The sequence below is a fragment of the Bos grunniens genome, chromosome 19, assembly GCF_055505025.1.
Source record: "Bos grunniens cultivar Pamir isolate PY7600 chromosome 19, Bosgru_T2T1.0, whole genome shotgun sequence".
NCBI classification, from domain to species: Eukaryota; Metazoa; Chordata; class Mammalia; order Artiodactyla; family Bovidae; genus Bos; species Bos grunniens.
This window is the reverse complement of record NC_141183.1, coordinates 7,371,304-7,392,871: the sequence shown is the minus strand read 5'-3', so window position 1 is coordinate 7,392,871 and position 21,568 is coordinate 7,371,304. Positions and strand designations below refer to the sequence as shown.

Here is a 21,568-nt window from a genome sequence, read left to right as displayed (position 1 = left end):
AGCCTTTGATTGACAGCCCGGCTGCGCGGCCGGGACGGTCCCTCCGCTCCCGATCCGGTGGGAGGGAGGGGGGAGGGGCGGGATTTCCTGCGGGAGGCGCCGAGCCGGCCTTGGAAAAGGAGGAGAAAGGGGTGGGGGGGGCAGTGGGAGCCGCCGTCCAGGGGGCCAGGGACCGAGCAGGACCGGCCGGACCCCCGGCGGGGCGGCTGGGAAAGGTGAGACTGCGGGGCCTGATCTGGGGGTCAGCACTCTTGAGGGCCGGCACAAAGTAACTTTTCTTGCGGGATCCGCGGGCGCCTTCATCCGTCGGGTCTTTCTGTCCTCCTCGCGCCAGTACACCGTCTCCCCGCATCAATCCCTCCGGGCGCTTGGCCCTCCCGGTCCTTCTTGCCGCTTTGTTCCCCGGTCGGCCTGGGCTGGGCTGGGTTGGGGGGTTGCGCGGCGCTGGACTGGCATTCCGGGGGGCGGGGGAGCCAGCCCGACCCCATGCACTGCCAGGGGCGCCCTCCCCCAATGTCGGGCCGCGGGCTTTGAGCTGGAGTGCCATCTGGTTTGGGCTTGGGACTTATGGGGAGTAAGAGGACCCCAGCTAGGGCCCCAGGCCTGCCGCGGGTCTCATGCCACGGGACTCGGGCAACAAATTCTCGGCCACTGAGAAACTGACGTAAGCTTTTCTAAAGTGAAGTCGGGACTGTGGGACTCAGATTCAGGCTTGGGAGGCGGACAGCCCCATTTAGCAGCGGTACCCCAGCTCTCATCTCTGTTCTCTGCCCGGCTGTTTCTTCATCCCGCACTAGGGGTGAGGATAGGTCAGCAACAGGTGCTGTAAAGCCTCACTGTCCTGCAGGCAGACCCTCCGCCAGAGATGGGGGGCCATACCTCCCCACTCCACCTTCTGAATTCATAAAGAGCCCTGGGGCTAGGGCTTCCGGTGATCAGGGCAGAGCCTAGATGGGGAGGGGTGACCCCTACCAGTCCGTCTGTGCCTGACCCTCCCAGGCCCCACCTTCTGGCCCACCACTTGTCTGTGGGTGTCAGAGCCTCAGGCTGTGGAGAACAGGCTGCTGGCCCGACCTGCCCCCGTGCGTCGTGCTGCCAGGGCCCCTCCTGCCCCGGGTTGAGGTGCTGCCAGGTGCCCTGGGGCCTCGGTGACTCAGCCTCCCCCTCCCAGAACACCCCCTCCCGGCCTCCCAATACTCCTCTCATGCATGGCGGCTCCCTCCCGCTTAGAGTGGCTCAGCCCCTCCCTTGACTCAGAAGGGCAGCCAGGGTAACTTGGGGGCTCCCTGGAAGCCCTGTCCTGTTCTTTTTCTGAGCCCTGCTTCTGGAACCCTTACAGACCCAGCCTTCAGCAGACCCTCAGTGGATCACACCTTCTCCAGACCCCCGAGACCTGGCCGCCCCTGCTGCCCAAGGCACGAGGGAATGCTGGCTTCTCTCTGGGTGAGCACCGGTGCTCCTGAGCCACGTCGGGAAGATTGGCGCCCCCAGTCCCGGCCCATTCCTGGGCTGTCGGAAGCTGCAAGCTGATATCCGTCCAGATTTCCACACAGCCTCCACCCCCTCAGAGATCAGCTTTCCTGCTTGTGGCGGCAGCTCACGAAGCACCTTGAAGGAGTACCCGTCAACGCCTACCAAGAAGCCCACTGCCTGGGACACCAGACACACTGCCCACCACCGGACGCCTGGCCCTCCAAAGGGCCAAGGGATGGCACCCTGACACCTCAGCTTAGACCAGTTTCCCTGCCTCTGCCCTGGACCCCTGAGCCCTGAGTCTAGCCCAGGGACCAGGAAGGATGGGTCGAGAACAGGACCTGATCCTCGCCGTCAAGAATGGAGATGTGACTGGCGTGCAGAAACTGGTGGCTAAGGTCAAGGCCACAAAGACAAGTGAGTACTTGGTGGGGTGACTGTCTACCTGGGACCCTCCTCTGAGTGCCAGGCTATAGAGAGAGGCCTGGGGGGAGTGGTCACTCTGATCTGGGTACTTGGGGTGGGAGTGCCTCAATGTGGGAACGTCAGAGAGGAAGTTGGGTCCCCCTTGCTGTGTATCCTTAGGCAAATCTCTTAACCTCTCTGGGCCTCAGTTTCCTCACCTGTAAAGTAAAAGGGTTGAAGTACATTCATTCTAATTTTGGGGGAGTGCCTACTGTGTGCCAGGCTCTGTTCTATGCTCTGAGCTCTAGCAGTGAACAAAACCAGCCCAAATTCCTGCCCTTGTGGATTTGCCTTCAGCAGGTGGTTTTTCCAGTGTGTTCTTTGGAGCCATGGGGTTTCTGGCAGTGGGTTGGGAAAGACTGAATAGGTAGCGCTCCACCCCTGGCCCCTCAGTCCAACCAGAGCATCTCTGTGTTTTTATCAATTTGATGACAACATTTGTGAGATAGCTTTTTTATTATTATTTAGTCACAGCAGTGGGACACATTTATTGTGGGCTCCTCTGAGTGTAAGATAGCTTTTTAAAAAGAGAATTCTGCTTAAAAGAGGGGTTTTCCTGGTAGCTCAGCTGGTAAAGAATCTGCCTGCGATGCAGGAGACCCCGGTTCGATTCTTGGGTCGGGAAGATCTGCTGGAGAAGGGATAAGCTACCCATTCCAGTATTCTTGGGCTTCCCTGGTGGCTCAGCTGGTAAAGAATCCGCCTGCGATGCGGGAGACCTGGGTTCAGATCCCTGGGTTGGGAAGATCCCCTGGAGAAGGGGAAGGCTTCCCACTCCAGTATTCTGGCCTGGAGAATTCCGTGGACCGTATAGTCCATAGGGTCGCAAAGAGTTGGATACGACTGAGCAACTTTCACTTTCTGCTTAAAACAAAGTTCACATTATCTAACCAGTTACTGAAGCCTACTGGAGGTTGTGTGTTCAAAGTTAATTTCCTGAGAGAGAGAGGTCTCTCTGCAGCCTGGTGTCTCTAGTCGATAGGGCTGTGAGGGCTCCGTGTACAGGTGGCCACACCTGACTTCCAGCTCCTGAGTACCCCTGCAATGAGACCCGCCCCCCCCCCCAAGAAAAGTAGACCTCTGGGCTTCAGGGCAAGCTCCCTGGACTGTCCTAGGAGGACACTGGACTTGTCCCCTGAGTTCCTCGACCAACAGGGACAGGAGGGGAGGGAGGATCCTTCTCAAGTGCTGGGGCTCTAGCCCCAAGACACAGCTTGGGCCTTGCACAGGAAGGAGTCCCCCGGGCTACCCGAAGATGTCTGATTATCCCCACCCACACCTGGGAGTATGGGTGCCCAAAGGAAGGATTTTAAGGGCCTGGGAGTTGTGCACATGTGTGAGTGCCCCCGCTTCCACACCAGGGCAGGACACCCAGGTTGTCGGGAGATGGAAAGGGTGCTCTCTGTGCCCTGGGGAAGTGGGTGCAGGGTGAGCCCAATAAGGGGAAGGTGCCAAGAAGGGCCCTAGAGACCCAAGAGTGGGAGCCACTCCCCTCCTCCCTGCACCTCGGTGTTGTTTTTGGCGATCTGCCCAGTGGGGCCTTGGCCTCATAGCCCTGGGGCCTCCAAGTGAGGCCCTCAGGGAGGCAAGTGGCTGGAGGCTGGGGGCGGGAACTTTGCAGCTGGGGTCCTAGGCTCTGGGAAGGTCCCTGGTGCTCGGGGGAATGTCTGTGGGGGAAGATGACCATTCCCCCACCCCCACCCCCAAGGGATTTGCACAGACATAGAGTCATAGGGTCCGGGGACTCCCTGTCTCTCTGGGACTCCCTGTCTCCTCCTCTCAGAGGGAAAGCTGGTGACAAAAAGGAGATCCCAAAGTGACCTTTGCAGACCCTAGGGCTCTTCCCTCATGGCTCAGTTGGTAAAGTATCTGCCTGTAAGGCTGGAGACCTGGGTTTGATCGCTGGGTCCGGAAGATCCCTGTATTCTTGCCTGGAGAATCCCACAGAGGAGCCTGGGAGGCTACTGTCCATGGGGCCATATTGTAGTTGCCTCTATTCCCTGTGAGACAGGTACTTCTACATCCACTTTACACATAAGGAAACTGACACTCAGAGAGGGTTAGTGATTTGCCCAAGTTCACACAGCTGTGGCGTGGCAGATCATACCACAAGCCCGAGCCCCCCTCCCTATGCTACTGCACTCGGCTGTCCATCAGAATCATCCAGGGGTAGTTCTGAAAGTGCCGACTCCCTGGTCTCCCCCAGAATTACTGAATCATCACAGATAGCCCTTGACTTTGGAGAACCAGAAAGTTCTTCAGGTGATTCTGAAGCCCAGAAGGGTGAAGGGAACTGCCGGAAGGGAGGCGTCAAGGGCTCCCTCTTTCCCCTCTGGGCTGGCTCGAGCTTCCTGGCTGTCCAAAGAGGGGTGCTCCCTGAGCCTCCTCCGTTGGGTAGCAGGTCACTGGGGGGCCGGCCCTCCCTGCCCGCCCGGGTCCTCAGGGTGCAGGTGCCTGGGAGGAGAGGGTGACCGATGCCCGGGCCTGGCCTCCGCCCTTCCTTCCTCCTCCCTGCTCTGAGCTGTCCCCTTCTCCGACCAGAGGAAATGGAGCGGGCTGGGGGTGGCCCGCTGAGCTCACATCCTCCGCCCGAGCCTAAATCAGGAGCGCGACCCTTCCACCCCCAGAGCCCGGGCCTGGGAAGAAGGTGGTGGCGCAGGGGAAGTGCCTGGAGCCGCTGCCAGGAACCTAGGACCCTCCGCCCTCCCCTCCAAGGTCCCCAGCCCAGTCACTCAGAGCCTCTCCCCCACCGCCTTTCCGGCCATTGTTCTGGAAAAAAAAAACACACAGAGCCACCCAGGCTGGCCCTACCCTTGTCCCCGTCATGTTGTCCTGCCACTCCCCGGAGGGGCTGCCTCTTGGCCGCCCCGGACCGTCCAGGCGGGCAGCAGGTGGAGGGACTTCCCTGTATTGACCTCCTTGCCCTCACCGAGGCCCAGAGAGGTCCTAGGGCTGGCCAAGGTCACACAGCCGGGCGGAGGAAGAAGAATCTGAACCATGCGCTTCCTGCTCCTCGGGCCTCTGTTCTGTCCACTGCACTGAGTGGTTCTGTGTGACGAGGACTTTCCAAGGGGTCTGCAGGATGGCTGGGAGCAGCCTCCACCCCCTCGCGGCGGCGTCACGCCTCGGCTCTTACCTTTCTGGTGCAGCGCCATTCGGCTCGGCCCTAAACGTAGCTGTCCCCCCTCTCCCTGTCCTGTGCGCCTCCTCGCTGCAGGCTTGGTCCCTCCCTATTGGAATGAGGCCCTTTTTTGCTGGGGTATTCAGGGGCCCACCGGGGCCTGGGGGGCAGGCCTGGACCAGCATGCTTGGCACTGTGCCCGGCTGGGTTGAGCCGGGCCTCCTCCTCCTCCTCCTTCCCGGCAGGGGTGGGTTCCAGCGGGAGGCAGGGGCCGCCTGCGACAGCACTCTCCTCTCCCTGAGGACCGCCGCCCCCCGCCTCCGGCGCCCTGGCTCACACGTGGAGCACACCTGCATGAACCCTGTCCCTGAGAGGGGACTGATCCGGTATCCTACCCCTGCCCCCTGTTCCTCTTGCCACCCCCTGCCCCGGGGCATGGAGCTGTCTGCCAGGAGCTCATGGGGTGCAGAGTCTGCAGTTCCTCCCCTGACAGGGGCCGGTGGGGGGAACAGTACCAGCTTTCACTGGAGACACCGCATCTCGGGAGTACGGGCTAACGTGTAAGGAGCGCTAAATGCTGATAGCTCCCGTCTTTCACGAGGGTCAGGCGTTGTACTCACAACTCTCGTACGTGGCTTCTGTGATCAGCCCGTTTTACAGATGAGGACCCTGAACTGAAGAGGTTAAGTGACTCTCCGCAGATCACACAGCGAGTGCCTGGCAGAGCCGGGGCATGGTGTAGGTCTGCATGATGCCACCTTCCCCTCTAGCTCCACTCAGGGATGCCCCCCGGGCCGGGCACGTGGCCCTTGGGTCCAGCCCTGGCATCCGCCCTCTCACCCTCAAGCTTCTGGCCCCTTTCTCTTCTCTCTCAGCCCCCTCGGCCCTGTGGAACAATGAGACTGGCTCCTCGGCCCATTCAGGCAGGAATGCTAACCATGCGCTCGTGGGCCTGTCCTTTGAGGGCACAGCAGGCCGGGGGGCCCCCATCTCCGCCCCCTTCGACTATAAACACGTGGGGCTGGGGACCCAGGGAAGCCAGGCCACTGCTGCAGCAGCTCCTTGCAGTCAGCGCCCTCCAGCTGATGGGCTGGGGTGGAGGGCCACAGGGACCAGACAGCTTGGCAGGCCATGGGACAGGTGCTTTTCTGCACTCCAAGAGGTCAGCGGAAGCCGAGCGGTGGGCAAGAGGGACCCTGGGTCAGGGGTGGGTATGGGTACCCTGACACCTCTGCTCTAACCCCCAGAGCTCCTCGGCTCCACAAAGAGGCTCAATGTCAACTACCAGGATGCTGATGGGTGAGTGAGAGCCCCCCCAGTCCCTCTTGAAAACCGCGTGGTGGGGGAGGGGCGGGGAAGGATCAGGGGCCTGGAGTCCCTTTCCCTCTCAAACCCGGCCCTGGAAGCGTGTTCGCTGAGTGCTCTGGCCCGTCTGCCTGCGTGTCTGCCCGTGGGGCTGCCCCTGAGTGCAGGGAAGGGGCCTCTCTGAGGGGCCTCCTTGGGTCTGATTCCTGCTGGGCCCCATTTTCTCCCTGGAGGGTAGGAGCCCTGGGGCTCCTGCTCCCACGGCCCCCTCCCCTGGGCCCGCTGAGGGGGAGGCCAGACAAACAGGCCTCTCAGCCCAGACACTAAGCCCTTTCATGCCGCAGCCCAGCAGCTCTGCGCTCCCACGGCATGGCTGGCAGGGTGTGTGTGTGTCGGGGGCGGGGGGTGCGGGGGGGGCGGCCACAGTGGGCAAGTAACTCAGCCACGCCAGCCCCCAGGATGAGTCTGCCCTGGAAGACCAGGATTTTGGGGGTGGAGACTGCTCCCTGACACCCCTGACCTGTGTCCCACCATGCCAGCTTTTCGGCTCTCCACCATGCCGCCCTGGGGGGCAGCCTGGAGCTCATCGCCCTGCTGCTGGAGGCTCAGGCCACCGTGGATATCAAGGACAGCAACGGTGAGAGCCCAGGGTACCCCCTACCCCAGACCCTGGGGTCACTGTGCCCCTGCCACATCACGGCAGTGCCAAGGCATGTGGGCATGGCTTCTCGGAGCTTGCAGACGCTGGACCTCGTCAGTCTTCACAGCCTACTGGGGTCATGGGTGGTACTGACAGCCCATTATCCAGCTGGGGAAGTTGAGGTTACAAGGCCACCAGATCCTCTGTGGTGGGCATGGTGGGCTTCTGGCTTCAGCCGGGCCTCTCCCTGGCCACATCTAGCTTCCTCTGGGTCTTCTCCCCTCCAGCCAGGGCTCAGTTCTTTCCCCCAACCCCAGGCCGTCCCAGGACCTCCCTCAGAAACCCGTCCCCTCCTGCAGGCATGCGCCCACTGCACTATGCGGCCTGGCAGGGCCGCCTGGAGCCCGTGAGGCTGCTGCTGCGCGCCTCTGCGGCCGTGAACGCTGCCTCGCTGGACGGGCAGATCCCACTGCACCTGGCTGCCCAGTACGGACACTATGAAGTGGTACGTGAGCCTGCCAGCCTACAGGGCGCTGGGGCTGGGGGCAGGGGCCGGCACAGCGGGCCCGGCCAGACCAGACCCCTCACCCGGCTCCCCCCACCCCAGTCAGAAATGCTCCTCCAGCATCAGTCCAACCCATGCCTGGTCAACAAGGCCAAGAAGACACCCTTGGACCTGGCCTGTGAGTTTGGACGGCTCAAGGTGAGGCCTGCTGCCCTTGGGGTACTGGGTTCTGGGCGTGCGTGGGGTCTCTGGGGGGGAGGCCCTACCCAAGTGCCGGTTGCCGCAGGTGGCCCAGCTGTTGTTGAACAGCCACTTATGCGTGGCGCTGCTGGAGGGGGAGGCCAAGGACCCGTGCGACCCCAACTACACCACGCCCCTGCACTTGGCTGCCAAGAATGGCCACAGAGAGGTCATCAGGTACCCACCGGGGACCCCCCGGCTTCCTCCTCCTCTTCCTATGGGACTGATCACGTCCCCTCAGTGCCCTGCCCTGCTGCCCCCTTCACCCTGGCTCTGGATTGCTCTCCCAGCCCCCAGCGATCAGCTTCCTCTCCTTCCGTACCTGCTGCCCCCCACGCCAGTCACTCGCCCTCCCGTCTGCAGGCAGCTCCTGAGAGCCGGGATTGAAATCAACCGCCAGACCAAAACAGGCACGGCGCTCCACGAGGCCGCGCTGTACGGCAAGACCGAGGTGGTGCGGCTGCTCCTGGAGGTGGGTGTGGACCCCTGGTCACCCCGCAGGCGTATACGGATCCCCGCCGGGTGCCGGATCCAAGACTGGCTGGGGAAGCAAGAGGATTGTCCTGCATGGGTTGGGGCCCAAGTAGCTGGAAAGCAGACAGACATGGTTCGAGCCCCAGTTCTGCCTTTCACTGGCTGAGTGACCTTGAGCTCGTCCCAGAACAAATTTGAGCTTCCATTTCCTCGTGTAAAATATGAAAATAGTAGCTACTTCCTGGGTAGCTGTGGGAATTGGGAGAAGCAGCCAACCCGGTGCTCAGCACAGGCTGGCCCTGCTCTGTACACCTAGGGCGGGGTGGACGTGAACATTCGGAATACGTATAACCAGACGGCGCTGGACATTGTGAACCAGTTCACCACCTCCCAGGCCAGCCGGGAGATTAAGCAGCTCCTGCGGGGTGCGTGTGGTGGGGAGAAGACCCAGCCCAAGGGCTTCAGAGCCACTCCAGAGGGTCCCTGGGAGTGGAGGAGGAGCACATGTCACATTCCTGGGGCTGGCCGGGGGGATGCTATGGGGATGAGGGGGCAGGGACCTGGGGAAGGGTCATGAAGGGGCCTGGAGGGGTGGGAAGATGCCCTGCGAACCCTCAGATGACACCCGTCATCCTCCTTATCTCAGAGGCCTCAGGGATCCTGAAGGTCCGGGCGCTCAAGGATTTCTGGAACCTCCACGACCCCACTGCCCTCAACGTCCGGGCAGGGGATGTCATCACGGTGAGGACCTGATGTAGGCATTCCTCTGAGAATACAATTGGTTGCCGTCACTTACTTGGGCACCTGCTGTGGATCAGGATTGGTGTTAAGGTCTTTATTTGCACGATCTCATTGAACTTTTTCCCTTCTAAGTAAGGTAGGCATTCTAACCACTTCCTTTTTTAGGGCTGACAGAATTGAGGCTTAAAAGAATTAAAGTGATTTGTCCAGAGTCACAAGCTAGCCTGCAGTGGAGCTGGGGTCTGAACCCAGGCTGACTCCAGACTCTTTGTTTGCCCTGGAGGCAACCCAGGGGTTGGGCTGGATGCTGGCAGGGGCAGGACTGTAGGCCCACTTGAGCATCAGGGGGCGCTCCCTGGGGGGAGGGGAGGAGCTGGACCACGGCTGCAGGCTGGCCACTTGGCGCAGGAAGTGACCATGCCCCCCTGCCTGTCTGCCACAGGTGCTTGAGCAGCACCCAGACGGCCGCTGGAAGGGCCACATCCACGAGAGCCAGAGGGGCACCGATCGTGTGGGCTACTTTCCCCCGGGCATCGTCGAGGTGGTCAGCAAGCGGGTGGGTGTCTTGGCACCCCGCCTCCCCTCTGTGCCCACCCCCCTGCGCCCAGGCTTCTCTAGGATGCCGCAGCCCCCTGCCGAGGAGCCCCTGCACCCCCTCACCTATGGCCAGCTGCCCCGGGTGGGCCTCAGCCCAGACAGCCCAGGTACGTCCTCCCCGGGAGCGGGTAGGGCGATGCTAGGCACCGGCATGAGCGTTTGGCTCTGGCCAGCTGCCAGCCAGCTGTGGGCGGGGCCCACCGGGGTTCTGACCGCTTGGCTCCTGCCCCCACAGCAGGTGACAGGAACAGCGTGGGCAGCGAGGGCAGCGTGGGCAGCATCCGCAGCGCTGGCAGCGGGCAGAGCTCCGAGGGCACCAACGGCCACAGCACCGGCCTCCTTATTGAGAACGCCCAGGTGGGTGGGGGGTGGGGGGCTCTTGGGACGAGGGCTGGACCCCTTCTCCTCCCCTTCCCCTGCTCCCACTGCCAGTTCCCCAAACAAGAGACATCGCCTTCCCGTCTCCAGCCGCTGCCCTCTGCCGGAGAGGACCAGGTGCCTCCAGGACTACAGCCGGCGTCCCTGGCAGGTAGGAAGGGAGGCGGGGGCCTGGGTGGGCCAGGAGAGATGCAGGTGGGGCAGCCGAGGACTTGGCACCCCTGCATCCTGTCACCCTGAATGCATTTCTCTCTGTCCTTAAAGACAACCCGAACCACCGCCCTCTGGCCAACTATCGCTCGGGGGAGCAGCACTTCACCCAGGACGTGAGGCCTGAGCAGCTGCTGGAGGGGAAGGTATGACCTCCACTGGGGAGGTGGCTATGGGCCCAGAGGAGGGGGCGGGATGGGCCTCAGCATGGACTTGAGTTCCTGTTCGGACCAGGCCCCTGGGGTGGGGCTGGGGTTGATGGCGGGGCTGTGGCCTTGGCACTCAGCCCCCTCCCACAGCAGGCTCAGTACCGTTAACAGCACCCCCTCCCCCCAACTTGTAGGATGCTCAAGCCATTCATAATTGGCTGAGCGAGTTCCAGCTGGAGTGCTACACTGCCCACTTTCTGCAGGCCGGCTACGACGTGCCAACTATCAGCCGCATGACGCCTGAGGTCGGTGCCACAGCGGGAGGGCAGGGCAGGAACCCGTGGCCAGGGGAGGGGGCCTGACGGCATGACTTTGTGTGGCAGGACCTGACGGCCATCGGGGTGACCAAGCCTGGGCACAGGAAGAAGATCGCCTCGGAGATTGCCCAGCTGAGCATCGCCGAGTGGTTGCCCAACTACATCCCGGTGAGTGGGCGGCAGGCACGAGCTCCCACCGCCGGCTGAGCCCTCCTGGCTCGGGGGCTGATGGTGCGGCTCTTGCAGGCGGACCTGCTGGAGTGGCTGTGCGCCCTGGGGCTGCCTCAGTACCACAAGCAGCTGGTGAGCAGCGGCTACGACTCCATGGGGCTGGTGGCTGACCTCACCTGGGAGGAGCTGCAGGAGATTGGCGTCAACAAGCTCGGTGAGGACCGCCCTGGGCCTTCTGGCTGGGCCTCCGCGTGCCTCTGAGGGCCCCCAAGATGTTTCGGGGTCCAGGAGGGATGAAGGGCACCGTCTCCAGCCCCAGCTCACCCTACCGCCTCTATCCGCCTGCTCTCAGGTCATCAGAAGAAGCTCATGCTGGGGGTGAAGCGGCTGGCTGAGCTCCGGCGGGGCCTACTGCAGGGGGAGTCCTTGGGGGAAGGCGGCCGCCGGCTGGCCAGGGGCCCGGAACTGATGGCCATCGAGGGGCTGGAGAATGGGGACGGGCCCCCTGCGGCCAGCCCACGCCTCCTCACCTTCCAGGGCAGCGAGCTAAGCCCGGAGCTCCAGGCGGCCATGGCAGGGGGTGGCCCCGAGCCACTCCCCCTGCCCCCTGCCCGCTCCCCCAGCCAAGAGAGCATTGGGGCCCGCTCACGGGGGTCCGGCCACTCACAGGAACAGCCTGCCCCCCAGCCCAGTGGCGGGGACCCCAACACCCCACAGGAGAGGAATCTTCCAGAGGGCACAGAGCGGCCCCCAAAACTCTGTTCCCCACTTCCCAGCCAAGGGCCCCCGCCTTATGTCTTCATGTACCCCCAGGCCTCACCCTCCAGCCCAGCCCCTGGGCCGCCTCCGGGCGCTCCCCGGGCCTTCTCCTACTTGGCCGGCCCCCCGGCCACTCCTCCGGACCCCCCGCGGCCCAAGCGCCGGTCCCACAGCCTCAGCCGCCCTGGCCCAGCTGAGGGGGAGGCCGACGGGGAGGCCGAAGGGCCAGTGGATAGTGCCCTGGGCAGCTACGCCACCCTCACTCGGCGACCAGGACGCAGCACCCTCGCCCGGACCAGCCCTAGCCCGACCCCAACGCGGGGGGCTCCCCGCAGCCAGTCCTTTGCCCTCCGGGCTCGCCGCAAAGGCCCCCCGCCCCCGCCCCCCAAGCGCCTCAGCTCTGTCTCTGGCTCCACCCCGGAGCCCCCACCACCAGATGGAAGCCCGGGGCCCAAGGAGGGGGCCGCGGGGCCCCGGAGGCGAACACTGAGTGAACCCACAGGCCCCTCGGAGCCCTCCGGCCCGCCCACCCCAGCCGGTGCCGCATCGGACACAGAGGAGGAGGACCCGGGGCCCGAGGGGACACCCCCGTCTCGGGGCAGCTCAGGGGAAGGGCTCCCCTTTGCGGAGGAGGGGAACCTGACTATCAAACAGCGGCCCAAGCCGGCGGGACCCCCACCCCGGGAGACGCCGGTGCCTGCCGGCCTCGACTTCAACCTCACAGAGTCAGACACTGTTAAACGGAGGCCCAAGTGCCGGGAGAGGGAGCCACTGCAGACAGCACTCCTGGCCTTCGGAGTGGCGGGCACCACGCCCAACGCCCCTGCCCCCCAGCCCTCACAGACCCCCAGCGAGCCCCCCGCGGCCTCTCCCAGCCCTCCCCAGCCTGACCCAAGCAGCCTTCCCACCCCCGGAGCTCCAGCCCCTCTGTCTCCCAGCTCCCCGGCCCAGCCCCTCGGGCCCGCCCTGGAAAACAATCGGCGGCCCGGGGAGACGGAGCCCCCGGCTGCCCCCGCCACCCTCATCAAGGTGCCCGGAGCAGGTATGAAGCCAGGGCCTGCAGGGAGAGGGTGGCGTGGGCAGGGCCTGTGTCCGGCTCAGCTGAGTCACAAGCCAACCTCTTTGTCTCTGCAGGAACAGCCCCCAAGCCTGTGTCCGTGGCCTGCACCCAGCTGGCATTTTCCGGCCCTAAGCTGGCTCCCCGGCTCGGCCCCCGCCCGGTGCCCCCTCCAAGGCCGGAGAGCACAGGGGCCGCGGGCCCAGGCCGGGCCCAGCAGAGACTGGAGCAGACCAGCTCGTCCCTGGCAGCTGCACTGCGGGCCGCGGAGAAGAGCATTGGCGCTGAGGAGCGAGAGGGGTGAGCGTGCTGGGAGAACGGGAAACAAGGGCAGCTTCCCCACCCCTGAGTCCTTCCCCTAGGGTCTGGGCATGATGGCGAGGGGACATCGGTGTCATGGCAATCAGATCCTCAGGCGGGGGGGGGGGTCCCCACAGGGAGGGGTCACGCAGATCTGGCCTGCAGGCAAGTGGCACTTAAGAGGCAGGCGAGCTTGGACCAGTCACTTCTTTCTGTGAACCCCAGCGCCTCTGTGGGAGGAAGGGTCCGTGACTCCCATGACCTTGGGAAGTTGTGAGAAACGGGACGAGATGCACACCTGGTGCTCGCCCCAACCAGGCCCCACGCCCAGGGCCAGCAGGGTGCAGACCGCTGGCTCGTCTGACCTGGCCCTTCCCTGCCGCAGCGCCCCCGGCGCCTCCACCAAGCACATCCTAGACGACATCAGCACCATGTTCGACGCCCTGGCTGACCAGCTGGATGCCATGCTGGACTGATCTGGACCTGCCAGCGGCCCTCGGTGGTGCCCACCGCCACCTCCCGCAGCGCCCACTGCCTTTCCCCCTCAGCGCAAAAGACGCCCCCACCGCCCGAGCGGGGTCCCTTCTGCCGCCCCCAGCCTGCGGCCGTCCCCACAGCAGCCCCGTGCAGAGCGGAGGGGACTTTTCAGAACCTGACGTCTCAGCAAAGCACCCCCACCCCACCCCCAGCATGTCATCTGAGGGGAGGACCCTGCTTCTCGGACAGGGACCCTGGTAAGAGCTTCCTGTCCTGGAAGAGTGGTGGCCGGGCTTCTGGGGTGCCTTCTCTGTACCCCCCCACCTTCCCAGTGTCTCAAGTGCCTGTGCCAAGGTCCCCTGGCCGTCCACCGTGCGGTCCTGGCACCGAGAGGCTGGAGGCGGCAGTGCGTCTGGCCCGGCCCCCACAGGTGCGCACAGGACGTGTCAAGGGCCAGGGGTCTGCTCTCACTGTCAGCGGCACCCAGCCAGCCTCGGGCCCGCCCCTGCCTGCCCTCAGAGAGGCAAAGCTGTCTGCAGCGGGGCCGGTGGATTAACCGGTCCCTCGAACAGATCCCCAGAGTCCGAACGTTTCCAACTGTAAATGTTATTTTTTAAGCAGAGAGAAATGCGTATATTTTAAATGGAATTTATTCTATCTATAACTGCCTGTGAGGACACAGTGGGGGAGGGGCTTCGGACCACAGCGAGAGCACCCACTGCCCGCCATGGGGCTGCAAGCCTGACCTGCCTGGCCCAGGCCCCAGCTCTGTAAGCATTTAACCTCTTCCCCCAACTAACACCAATGAAAGTGTCATTCCACCAGACTGTGCTCTGTGTGTTTGGATGTGCGCCGTGAACCTCTGAGCCCAGGGGTCGCGCCTGAGCCGGACCCAAGCGCCCCCGCCAATGTGCAGGGTGGGGAGAAGGCCTGGGCCCCCCCATCTCACCTTCAGAGAGGGGCTCCCTCACTGGCCCAACCCTTGGGTGGGCCCTTTCGTGGCTGCCTCAGGGATCAGCCACAGGTTTTGCTTCAGGAGTTTATAAGTTTTAATACAAACCAGTCTGTATTCATTCTCAAAAGGCTCATTTCCAGTAAAAAATATACACCAGTAAAAACATTCTCACAGGGTAACTGGGGCTGAGGCTGGAAGGAGGTCCCGGGCTGCGCCCCCAGGACTGGCTCCACGGCCTGCCTAAGGGTGGCCCAGGAGGAGGTTCTCGGACCAGGCGGGGGCTTGGCTCCGTCTTCGGGCCCCAGCATGAGGCCCCCCACAGAGGAGGAGCGGGCTTTGCCCCAGGAAGACAGGACGATGGGAGCCCGGGGAGGGGCTGGAGCCCCGGCCTCCAGCGGCGCCCTGGAGGACCGTGGGCACATCCCAGGACTGCCCTCCCACCAGAGGCCCCATGGTCCACGGCTCTGCCTAAAGGCCAGGGGGCCCTGGAGGGGGGCAGCCCACAGGTGGAGGGGGCTTAGGGCCCCTCTGCTAAGCACACGAGGTCATACATTCAAGAGCCCGGGGGTCTCCCCCTGGCGAGGAAGAGCCAGACGGTCCTGGACTGAGGCTGCAGCTCCGTGTCTCTGAGGAAGCCCCGGGGCGGGAACCACAGCTGGGTCTGACACCGGGAGCTGGGACTCCAGGGCCATGCGGCGCAAGAGCAAACCCTGAAACATTCATGATATCAACTCCCCAGACACAGAAATGGGTGTGGCTTCAGCCCCAGACACCACGGCATCTATGGCCGCCACGGCCAGCGGCTCAGAAAGGAGAGTTCATGCCCAGCTTAGTTTCAAACTGCAGCTTCTGTCGCTTCTGGTAGCGGACGCGGACTCTGGTGGGGTGGAGATTGAAGACCAGGTTAGCGCAGACGCCGAGGCCAGGGATGGACAGGACGCAGAGGATGGGGCGCGGGCAGCAGGAAGGGGTGAGGCAGGAGGTGACCAGGGAACACGCCCGAGCCCAGAGGGGACACATGCCTGGCCGGTGGCTCACCGGATCTCGTGCAGCTTCACGACCTCGTTGGTGACCACCACAAGGACCAGAGACAGGCAGCCCAGGAGCCACGTCAGCAGAGGCACGTCCTCCAGGCCGAAGTGGACGTGGCTGTCCCTGTGTGTCCACAGCTGCAGGTCCACTGCCGTCTGGGCCACCTGCCCCAGCAGCCTGCAGGAGGCGGCAGCCCACATCAGCCGGGGGGCCCTGCTTCCTTCCCTGCCCTTCTCGGCAGGAGGCGCACCCGGAGGGTGCCGTTCAGCCCCTGGCCCAAAGCCCACCTCGCATCACAGCCCCTCCCTGGCTCCCACCCTCCACCCGAGACTCACACCACGGGCACGGTCACGGCCCACCACAGGTTCGTCAGGGGGCTCTTCCTCCACAGGGGCTTGGTGCGGTGCACATGGGTGATGGAGATGAAGACTGGGGAAATCGTGGCGCATGTCAGACCTCCCACGGCCAGAGGCCCTGTCCCCGGGGAGTCCCCCCGGCCCACACCCAGCTGCAGGGCGCCCCTCACCAGTGTGTAGGACGATCAGGGCAGCGGCAAGCTTCTGAGCCGACAGCAGCCCGTTGGCGAAGTTGTCAAACCAGGCTGGGGCCTTGTCGACGTGGCTGCCAAGGCAATGTGTGGGCTCAGCCTCCTCGGGGCCCCGGGGAGGTGGCCCCAGGGGTGAGGGTGAGGGGCGGGACCCACCTGGGCAGCATGATGGAGGAGCAGTTGGTGAGGTTGCGGGCCCGGGACCTGTCGCAGAAGCTCTGCAGTGTGAAGGCAAAGCAGATGAGGCACGAGCTGATGGTGAGGCTGAACTTCAGCAAGAAGCACAGCAGGAAGTAGTGCTGGGTCTGCGGGAAGCGAAGACCCGTCACTCAGGTGCCTGGGTTCACAGGGTCCTCGGGAAGTGGGCAGGCCCGGGGGGGATAAGAGCAAGGAGCTTTCCCAACTCCATACCTCCCGCCCCCTTGGCCTGATGGAATCCCTCCTCGCTCCCCCAGGGCTCAGCCCCCTCCACACTCACCTTCCTTGGGAAAAGCCCAGGCCCATGGGCTCCGTGTCGCTTACCTTCTTAGGAATGGACTGAAGGTTCTTCCCCGTTGCCATAGACATGATGGAGCTATGTGGGGGCTTTCCCAGTAAAGAAATGCTAAAAAACAGGGATTCGGTGAAGGATAGGGACTGTGACCCTGTGTCCCCCAATTCTCTTTTTTTTTTAATTACGTTTTTCTTTTTTTTTTAATATTTACTTTTATTTATGTACTTGGCTGCACCAGCTGATCTAGTTCCTCAACTGGAATTTGAACCTGGGCCCCCTGCGTTGGGAGCATGGAGTCTTAGCCATTGGACCTTCAGGGAAGTCCCCATGTCGTCCAATTCTTCCCTAGGAGAAGCTTTTCAGGAGTCCCAAGAGTGAGGGCAACTCTGCTGGGCAGACAGGCTACAACAAGGAAGGGAGCCCCCTGGAGCTGGGCGGCCCCCACGGTGGGGGGCACTAGCATGGCTTCCTGAACCTGGGCTCCTGGGGACACTCGGGGACATCCTGATCCTGGACATGGGGGGCGGCCTGGCCTCTCACCTGAGCAGAGGGTAGCAAAAACAGGACAGCCACAGGATGTCGGTGGTGCTCAGGATTGGCGGCAGCTGGACGAGGCAAGAGAGGAACTGGGCCAGGAAGAGCCGGGAAGCCCGATTAGATTCCAGCGAAGAGTCAGATGCCAGGAGCCCCGGGGCTGCCTCGCCCTGTACCCAGAGGGCTGGAGGGGACACGATTCTGCCAGCGGAGGTTCTCAGAGGCTCTGGGGGCCCCTCAGGCTGTGCTGCCTCCTCCCAGCCTCTCAACTGGTCCCGGGGCACAGGAGCCGGCGGTGGGGAGGGGGGTGCGGTGCCAATGCCCACGCCAGCCCCACCTCACCTGGATGACCACAAGCGTCAGCTGGCACTGCAGCAGGAAGAGGAAGCACTTGCGGATGCCGTACGTGGCGTGCCGGGCCTAGGGAGTGGGAAGGGCAGGGGGTGGCCGCGATCAGACCCTGCAGCTGATACGCTTCAGCCAGATGTGGCAGATGTTCACGTTAGCGAGCGGCCGGGGCAAACTAAACCTCCTGGGAGAGCTGCACCCGGAGGTGAAGTGCCCCCGGGAGCCCAGGCGGGTCCTGCACAGCGACTCCCCACCCTAGCAGGCTCTGACCTCTGCCCCCCGGCATGCGCGAGCCCCTACCTGCTCGATGAGCCGGATGATGCTGATGGTCTCCTCCTGGCGGAAGGTCAGCGAGCAGGGCAGGCTGTTGAGCTGCCCCGAGAGCTGCAGGGGGGAAAGGCCATCCGAGGCCTGGGCCATGCTGGTGCTGGTGGCGTAGCCGAAGGTCTCCCAGGAGCAGCGAGACGGGTACAGGGGGTCCAGGGCGATGCTGCTCAGCATGGGAAGGGGAAAGGGTGTCCATCAGCTGGGGTCCGCCAAGACCCCATCCATCTCCCAGGGGACGGAGCCAGCACCCCCCCCCTCCCCCGCTTCCTTCTCTCCCCACCAGGCCCAGGCCGGTTATGGGGAGTCCTGGCTCTGGGCTGTTGCACTGACCTGACGTCACTCTGGAGGAAGAGGCAGCTGTTCCGCAGGTTGGCGGAGCTGCCCAGGCAGCAGGTCACCTCCCCGTACTCCTGCATGATCTTGATCATCTCACACATGGCTGAGGGGGCAGAGTTGGGGGCACAAGGGTCAGGCACGTGGAGCCCCACTTGGGGCGCTGGGCAGAGACCCACAGGCCAGGGCAGGAGACGACAGAAATCAGGCCCCTCTTTGGAGCCATCCTACCCCCAATGTCATAAACATTCTACGAACGCTGTCACTTCTGAGTCCTTAGAATGGGCTACGCTGGGCTCCTACCCACGAGACTCCCCAGCTCCTCCCAGCCCAGCTTCCTCTGCTCCCTGCATGGGAAACCAACACCCCTCCGGAGCCCGTGGGGTGCCAGGGGCTGGCAGTGCTCCACCCAGGCCCAGGCTGGACGAGCGCCCAGTCACAGCACTCACTCTCGGGGGTACAGTCGGTGAAGAGGGGCACCAGCAGGGGCACGTTGTCGATGTTCTGCAGGTGGGGCCGCACCTGGTGGATGCCCCGGGGCAGCTTGGCCTGCAGGGAGCAGAGATGCGTGTGGCCTCAGGGCCCCACCTCCCTCACTGGCTCCCCTGCCCTGGACCAGCCCCGTTGCCAACCCCAAGGCTCCAGGGGCACAGTAGTACCCGGTTGCAGTCTTCCAGGAAGCTGGGGAGGTCGCTATCCGTGGGCTGGAAGCTAATGAGGTCCGAGTGACCCTCCTCCTCCATTAGAAGGAGTCCTTCCGCGTCGTCTCGGGATGCTGCAGGGACAAAAGCCTGTCCCTCATCATGGGGCCAGCCTTCTGGGGGCCTTTCCTAGCCCTGAAGATGGCGCAAAACTTCCTTCTCGAGCTCTCCTCTCCCCCCACCCCATAGACTGTAGCTACTGCAGGGGATCAGAGCCAGGTTCCCAGGAGGGATCCCGGGAGGTTCTTTCTAGCTGTAGCTCCAAGGAAGGGGGACGGCCCACACCCACCTCGTGTCCACACCAAGCCTCTGCCCTCACCCTGGTTCAGGTCGTCGTGCAGGGAGCCAGCGTGGCTGGGGCTGGAGGGGGGGATCTCGGAGCCGGGCATGTCACCATTGGGCGTGAGGGAGATGTGGCAATTCCAGCCCGTCTCCAGGCCCATCTTCTCTGCAAACACCTGCACCAGGCAGACGGTGATGACAAGAGGGGCCCCAGAAGCCGTGGAGAAAGGGGCAGCGGGAGCACAGGGGTCGGTGGCTCCCCAACCTTGCTTTTGAGCTCATCCTCCAATGAGAAGTAGACGAAGCGGATGCAGGCATTGACCAGCCCGTCGATGAGGCGCACGATGTCCAGGCGGGCCTGGTACTGGGAGGACACCATGCCCATGAAGATCTGGCCACTCAGGGCCTGCATGCAGTCTTCCTTCTCCAGCACCTCCCCGATCCCTTCTTCAGGAGGCAGCAGGTGCAGAGCCCGGCCAGGACACCCAGGAGCCGGCGGGTTCCAGGAGGCAGCCCGGGGCCACACACGTGGGCGCCACGCCCAGATCAACGAGCACACGGGCCCCAGGGGACCACACACATGTACAACCAAGACAGAAAAGGAGCCGACAGACACGGGGGCGGACGGGGACGGTGGGGGAGAGACAAGGAAAGGTACTCATCAGTCAGGTGACCATCCCTGGTCTAGGGCCAGGAGGCGGGCCCCACCCTCAGCTTTGGCTTCAGTTCACGGGCTCTTGGGTCACAAGACCCCGGAAGGCTGTGTGTCTGACGGAGTGGGGAGGGGTGCATGGAGCTCTGAATCCCTCTGTTGTAGCAGTGTTTGCGACCAGGTCTTTTGTCTGATTCCAATCAGGCTAAGGCTCTATACACACTGCTGCTGCTGCTGCTGCTAAGTCACTTCAGTTGTGTCCGACTCTGTGTGACCCCATAGACGGCAGCCCAGCAGGCTCCCCCGTCCCTGGGATTCTCCAGGCAAGAACACTGGAGTGGGTTGCCATTTCCTTCTCCAATGCATGCAAGTGAAAAGTGAAAGTGAAGTCGCTCAGTCGTGTCCAACTCTTCGAGACCCCATGGACTGCAGCCCACCGGGCTCCTCCGTCCGTGGGATTTTCCAGGCGAGAGCACTGGAGTGGGGAGCCAACACTACTGCTTTCCAGCCTTCAGAGAAAGCGCTTTTCCATACGTCACCCAGCGGCAGCAGCACCGCGGCCGTGAGCGGGACACAGGTGACACTAAGGAACCTGCCCACGTCGCCAGGAGCCACCACGGCGCTCCAGGTCTAGTGCCCGCTGTCCCCTCTGCTAGGCTCTCACCCAGGCCCCCGCAAGCTCTCCCGGCCCCTGGCCCCGGGGGACGGGGCCCACGGTACCGTCTGAGCTCCAGCTGCCGCGGCGGGCGCTCAGCTTGATGGGAATGGTGCTGGGCAGCTCGCACGTGGTGAAGATGCTGTTCTGGCCGGGCGCCTGCACCAGCTCGATGCACTTGCCATTGAGCTGGGAGGACAGGGCACAGCTCATGGGCTTGTAGGCGAAGGCAGAGCAGTAGCCAGACAGGCAGGCTCGCTGGTAGAAATCCAGCACTTTCTTTCTGCCGGGGAAGCAGGGCGGAAGTGAAACGAGCAGTCCCAGGGTGTCCCGACCTCTGGGTACCCAGCCAGAGCCGATGGTTCTCACCACTGGCCATGTGCCTCCTCACCTACCTGTCGGAACCTGAAAGAGGGTAGATGTCAGCTCCGTCCCAGAAGTCTGTGCAGGCCTCCAAGACCACGTCAGCCGTGCCGTGGGACAGCATCTGCTCTGTGCCTGAGCAGTGGAGGACCAAGCCCTGAGTGCCCCAAGCCACCGCCCCTCCCGACGACCTCCGAGGACATACCGCCACCCCTGAGAAGGATGCTAAAAGGAGCCCCTGGGTGGGGGGCGGGCCATGGGAATCCCCCAGGCATCATGGCAACAAACCTATCGGCAAGGCCACTGAGTGCGTAACGTGGACACGAGGCCACCGGTCCTCCAGACAGTCCCACGACCCACGGCGTCCACCGTCCCAGCCCCCGTCCCCAAAGCCCATCTCTGCCACGTGTGAAGTCTCGGCGAAGAGCTAATGCTCCCTAGAGAGAAGACACCCTGAAAAGAGCCCCGCCCCACCACACTCCCAGGAGGCTCACTGGTGGTGGTGTCCTTGATGAAGAGGCTGATCATGTGGCTAAGCGGGGGCCGCCGCTTGGTGACGCAGGACAGCCTCCCCAGCGAGGTCTCCTTCATGGTCTCAGCGCTGGGGAGACGGTAGAGTGCGAGGTGGTTCCCCTGCTTGAAGAGCTCCTTGGCCCCGGGAGTGAAGCCTGCAGGATGGGTGGATGGATGAATAAACAGATAACATGCAGATAAAGGGGCTGATCAGAAGCTCAAAGGGATGCCGGTGCTCTTGACCAAGGCCACACCTGGCCCCGGTGTGTTTGGAGCTGGGGTCTCTGGGGGGGATCCCCACCCCACACACCTCCCTCCCTTCCTGGAGGGGAGAGAACCCCAGTCAGGCCAGGCTGCTTCCCTTCGTCCGTCCACCCCACCGGCAGTTATCTTCCCAGATAAGGGAGCGCCATCAAGCGATGGCGCCTGGTTAAAGGGGCTGATCAGGGAATTC

At 63.5% G+C, this 21,568-nt stretch overlaps 2 protein-coding genes across 15 annotated transcripts in view; one reads left to right on the top strand and one right to left on the bottom strand.

Annotated features, from left to right (window-relative positions):
* Positions 1–11: 11 nt before the first annotated feature.
* On the top strand, positions 12–14,205 carry CASKIN2 (CASK interacting protein 2). Of its 3 annotated transcripts, none has more exons than XM_086356039.1 (20): positions 12–215; positions 1,340–1,890; positions 6,307–6,358; positions 6,904–7,001; positions 7,364–7,509; positions 7,612–7,707; positions 7,796–7,926; positions 8,113–8,221; positions 8,540–8,648; positions 8,870–8,964; positions 9,407–9,668; positions 9,800–9,918; positions 10,030–10,090; positions 10,204–10,295; positions 10,493–10,603; positions 10,682–10,783; positions 10,862–11,000; positions 11,139–12,587; positions 12,680–12,902; positions 13,288–14,205. In XM_086356039.1, exons 2-20 carry the CDS (start codon positions 1,797–1,799, stop codon positions 13,376–13,378), a joined length of 3,579 nt encoding a protein of 1,192 aa, XP_086212165.1. In that variant the 5' UTR covers positions 12–215; positions 1,340–1,796; the 3' UTR covers positions 13,379–14,205. The 3 variants fall into 3 exon arrangements, with proteins under 3 accessions (XP_086212165.1, XP_086212164.1, XP_086212166.1); XM_086356038.1 differs by having other exon boundaries at positions 9,797–9,918; XM_086356040.1 differs by lacking the exon at positions 9,800–9,918 and having other exon boundaries at positions 9,407–9,520.
* The window catches only part of TMEM94 (transmembrane protein 94), a 36,818-nt gene continuing 29,261 nt past the window's right edge, over positions 14,012–21,568 (bottom strand). For 2 of the 12 annotated variants that reach the window (XM_086356027.1, XM_086356025.1), the window contains 17 exons: positions 21,096–21,269; positions 20,634–20,736; positions 20,304–20,521; positions 19,197–19,378; positions 18,939–19,107; positions 18,608–18,723; positions 18,398–18,497; positions 17,946–18,054; positions 17,589–17,778; positions 17,283–17,360; positions 16,947–17,032; positions 16,436–16,517; positions 16,070–16,218; positions 15,893–15,987; positions 15,702–15,795; positions 15,373–15,543; positions 14,012–15,211 (listed from right to left, as the gene is read on the bottom strand). In XM_086356027.1, the coding sequence (XP_086212153.1) occupies positions 15,139–15,211; positions 15,373–15,543; positions 15,702–15,795; positions 15,893–15,987; positions 16,070–16,218; positions 16,436–16,517; positions 16,947–17,032; positions 17,283–17,360; positions 17,589–17,778; positions 17,946–18,054; positions 18,398–18,497; positions 18,608–18,723; positions 18,939–19,107; positions 19,197–19,378; positions 20,304–20,521; positions 20,634–20,736; positions 21,096–21,269 (2,189 nt within the window). In that variant the 3' untranslated portion in view covers positions 14,012–15,138. Of the gene's footprint in view, positions 15,212–15,372; positions 15,544–15,701; positions 15,796–15,892; positions 15,988–16,069; positions 16,219–16,435; positions 16,518–16,946; positions 17,033–17,282; positions 17,361–17,588; positions 17,779–17,945; positions 18,055–18,397; positions 18,498–18,607; positions 18,724–18,938; positions 19,108–19,196; positions 19,379–20,303; positions 20,522–20,633; positions 20,737–20,889; positions 21,270–21,568 lie in introns of those variants that run through there. The other 10 variants (XM_086356031.1, XM_086356028.1, XM_086356029.1 and 7 more) reach the window with 6 other exon arrangements.

Bases quoted from the DNA above. Each gene is read 5' to 3' on its own strand.
- CASKIN2 (XM_086356038.1), top strand. From the start codon at position 1,797: ATGGGTCGAGAACAGGACCTGATCCTCGCCGTCAAGAATGGAGATGTG. The intron at 8,222-8,539 runs GTGGGTGTGGAC...CTGTACACCTAG, and splicing joins TGGTGCGGCTGCTCCTGGAG to GGCGGGGTGGACGTGAACAT. The intron at 12,903-13,287 runs GTGAGCGTGCTG...TCCCTGCCGCAG, and splicing joins GGCGCTGAGGAGCGAGAGGG to CGCCCCCGGCGCCTCCACCA.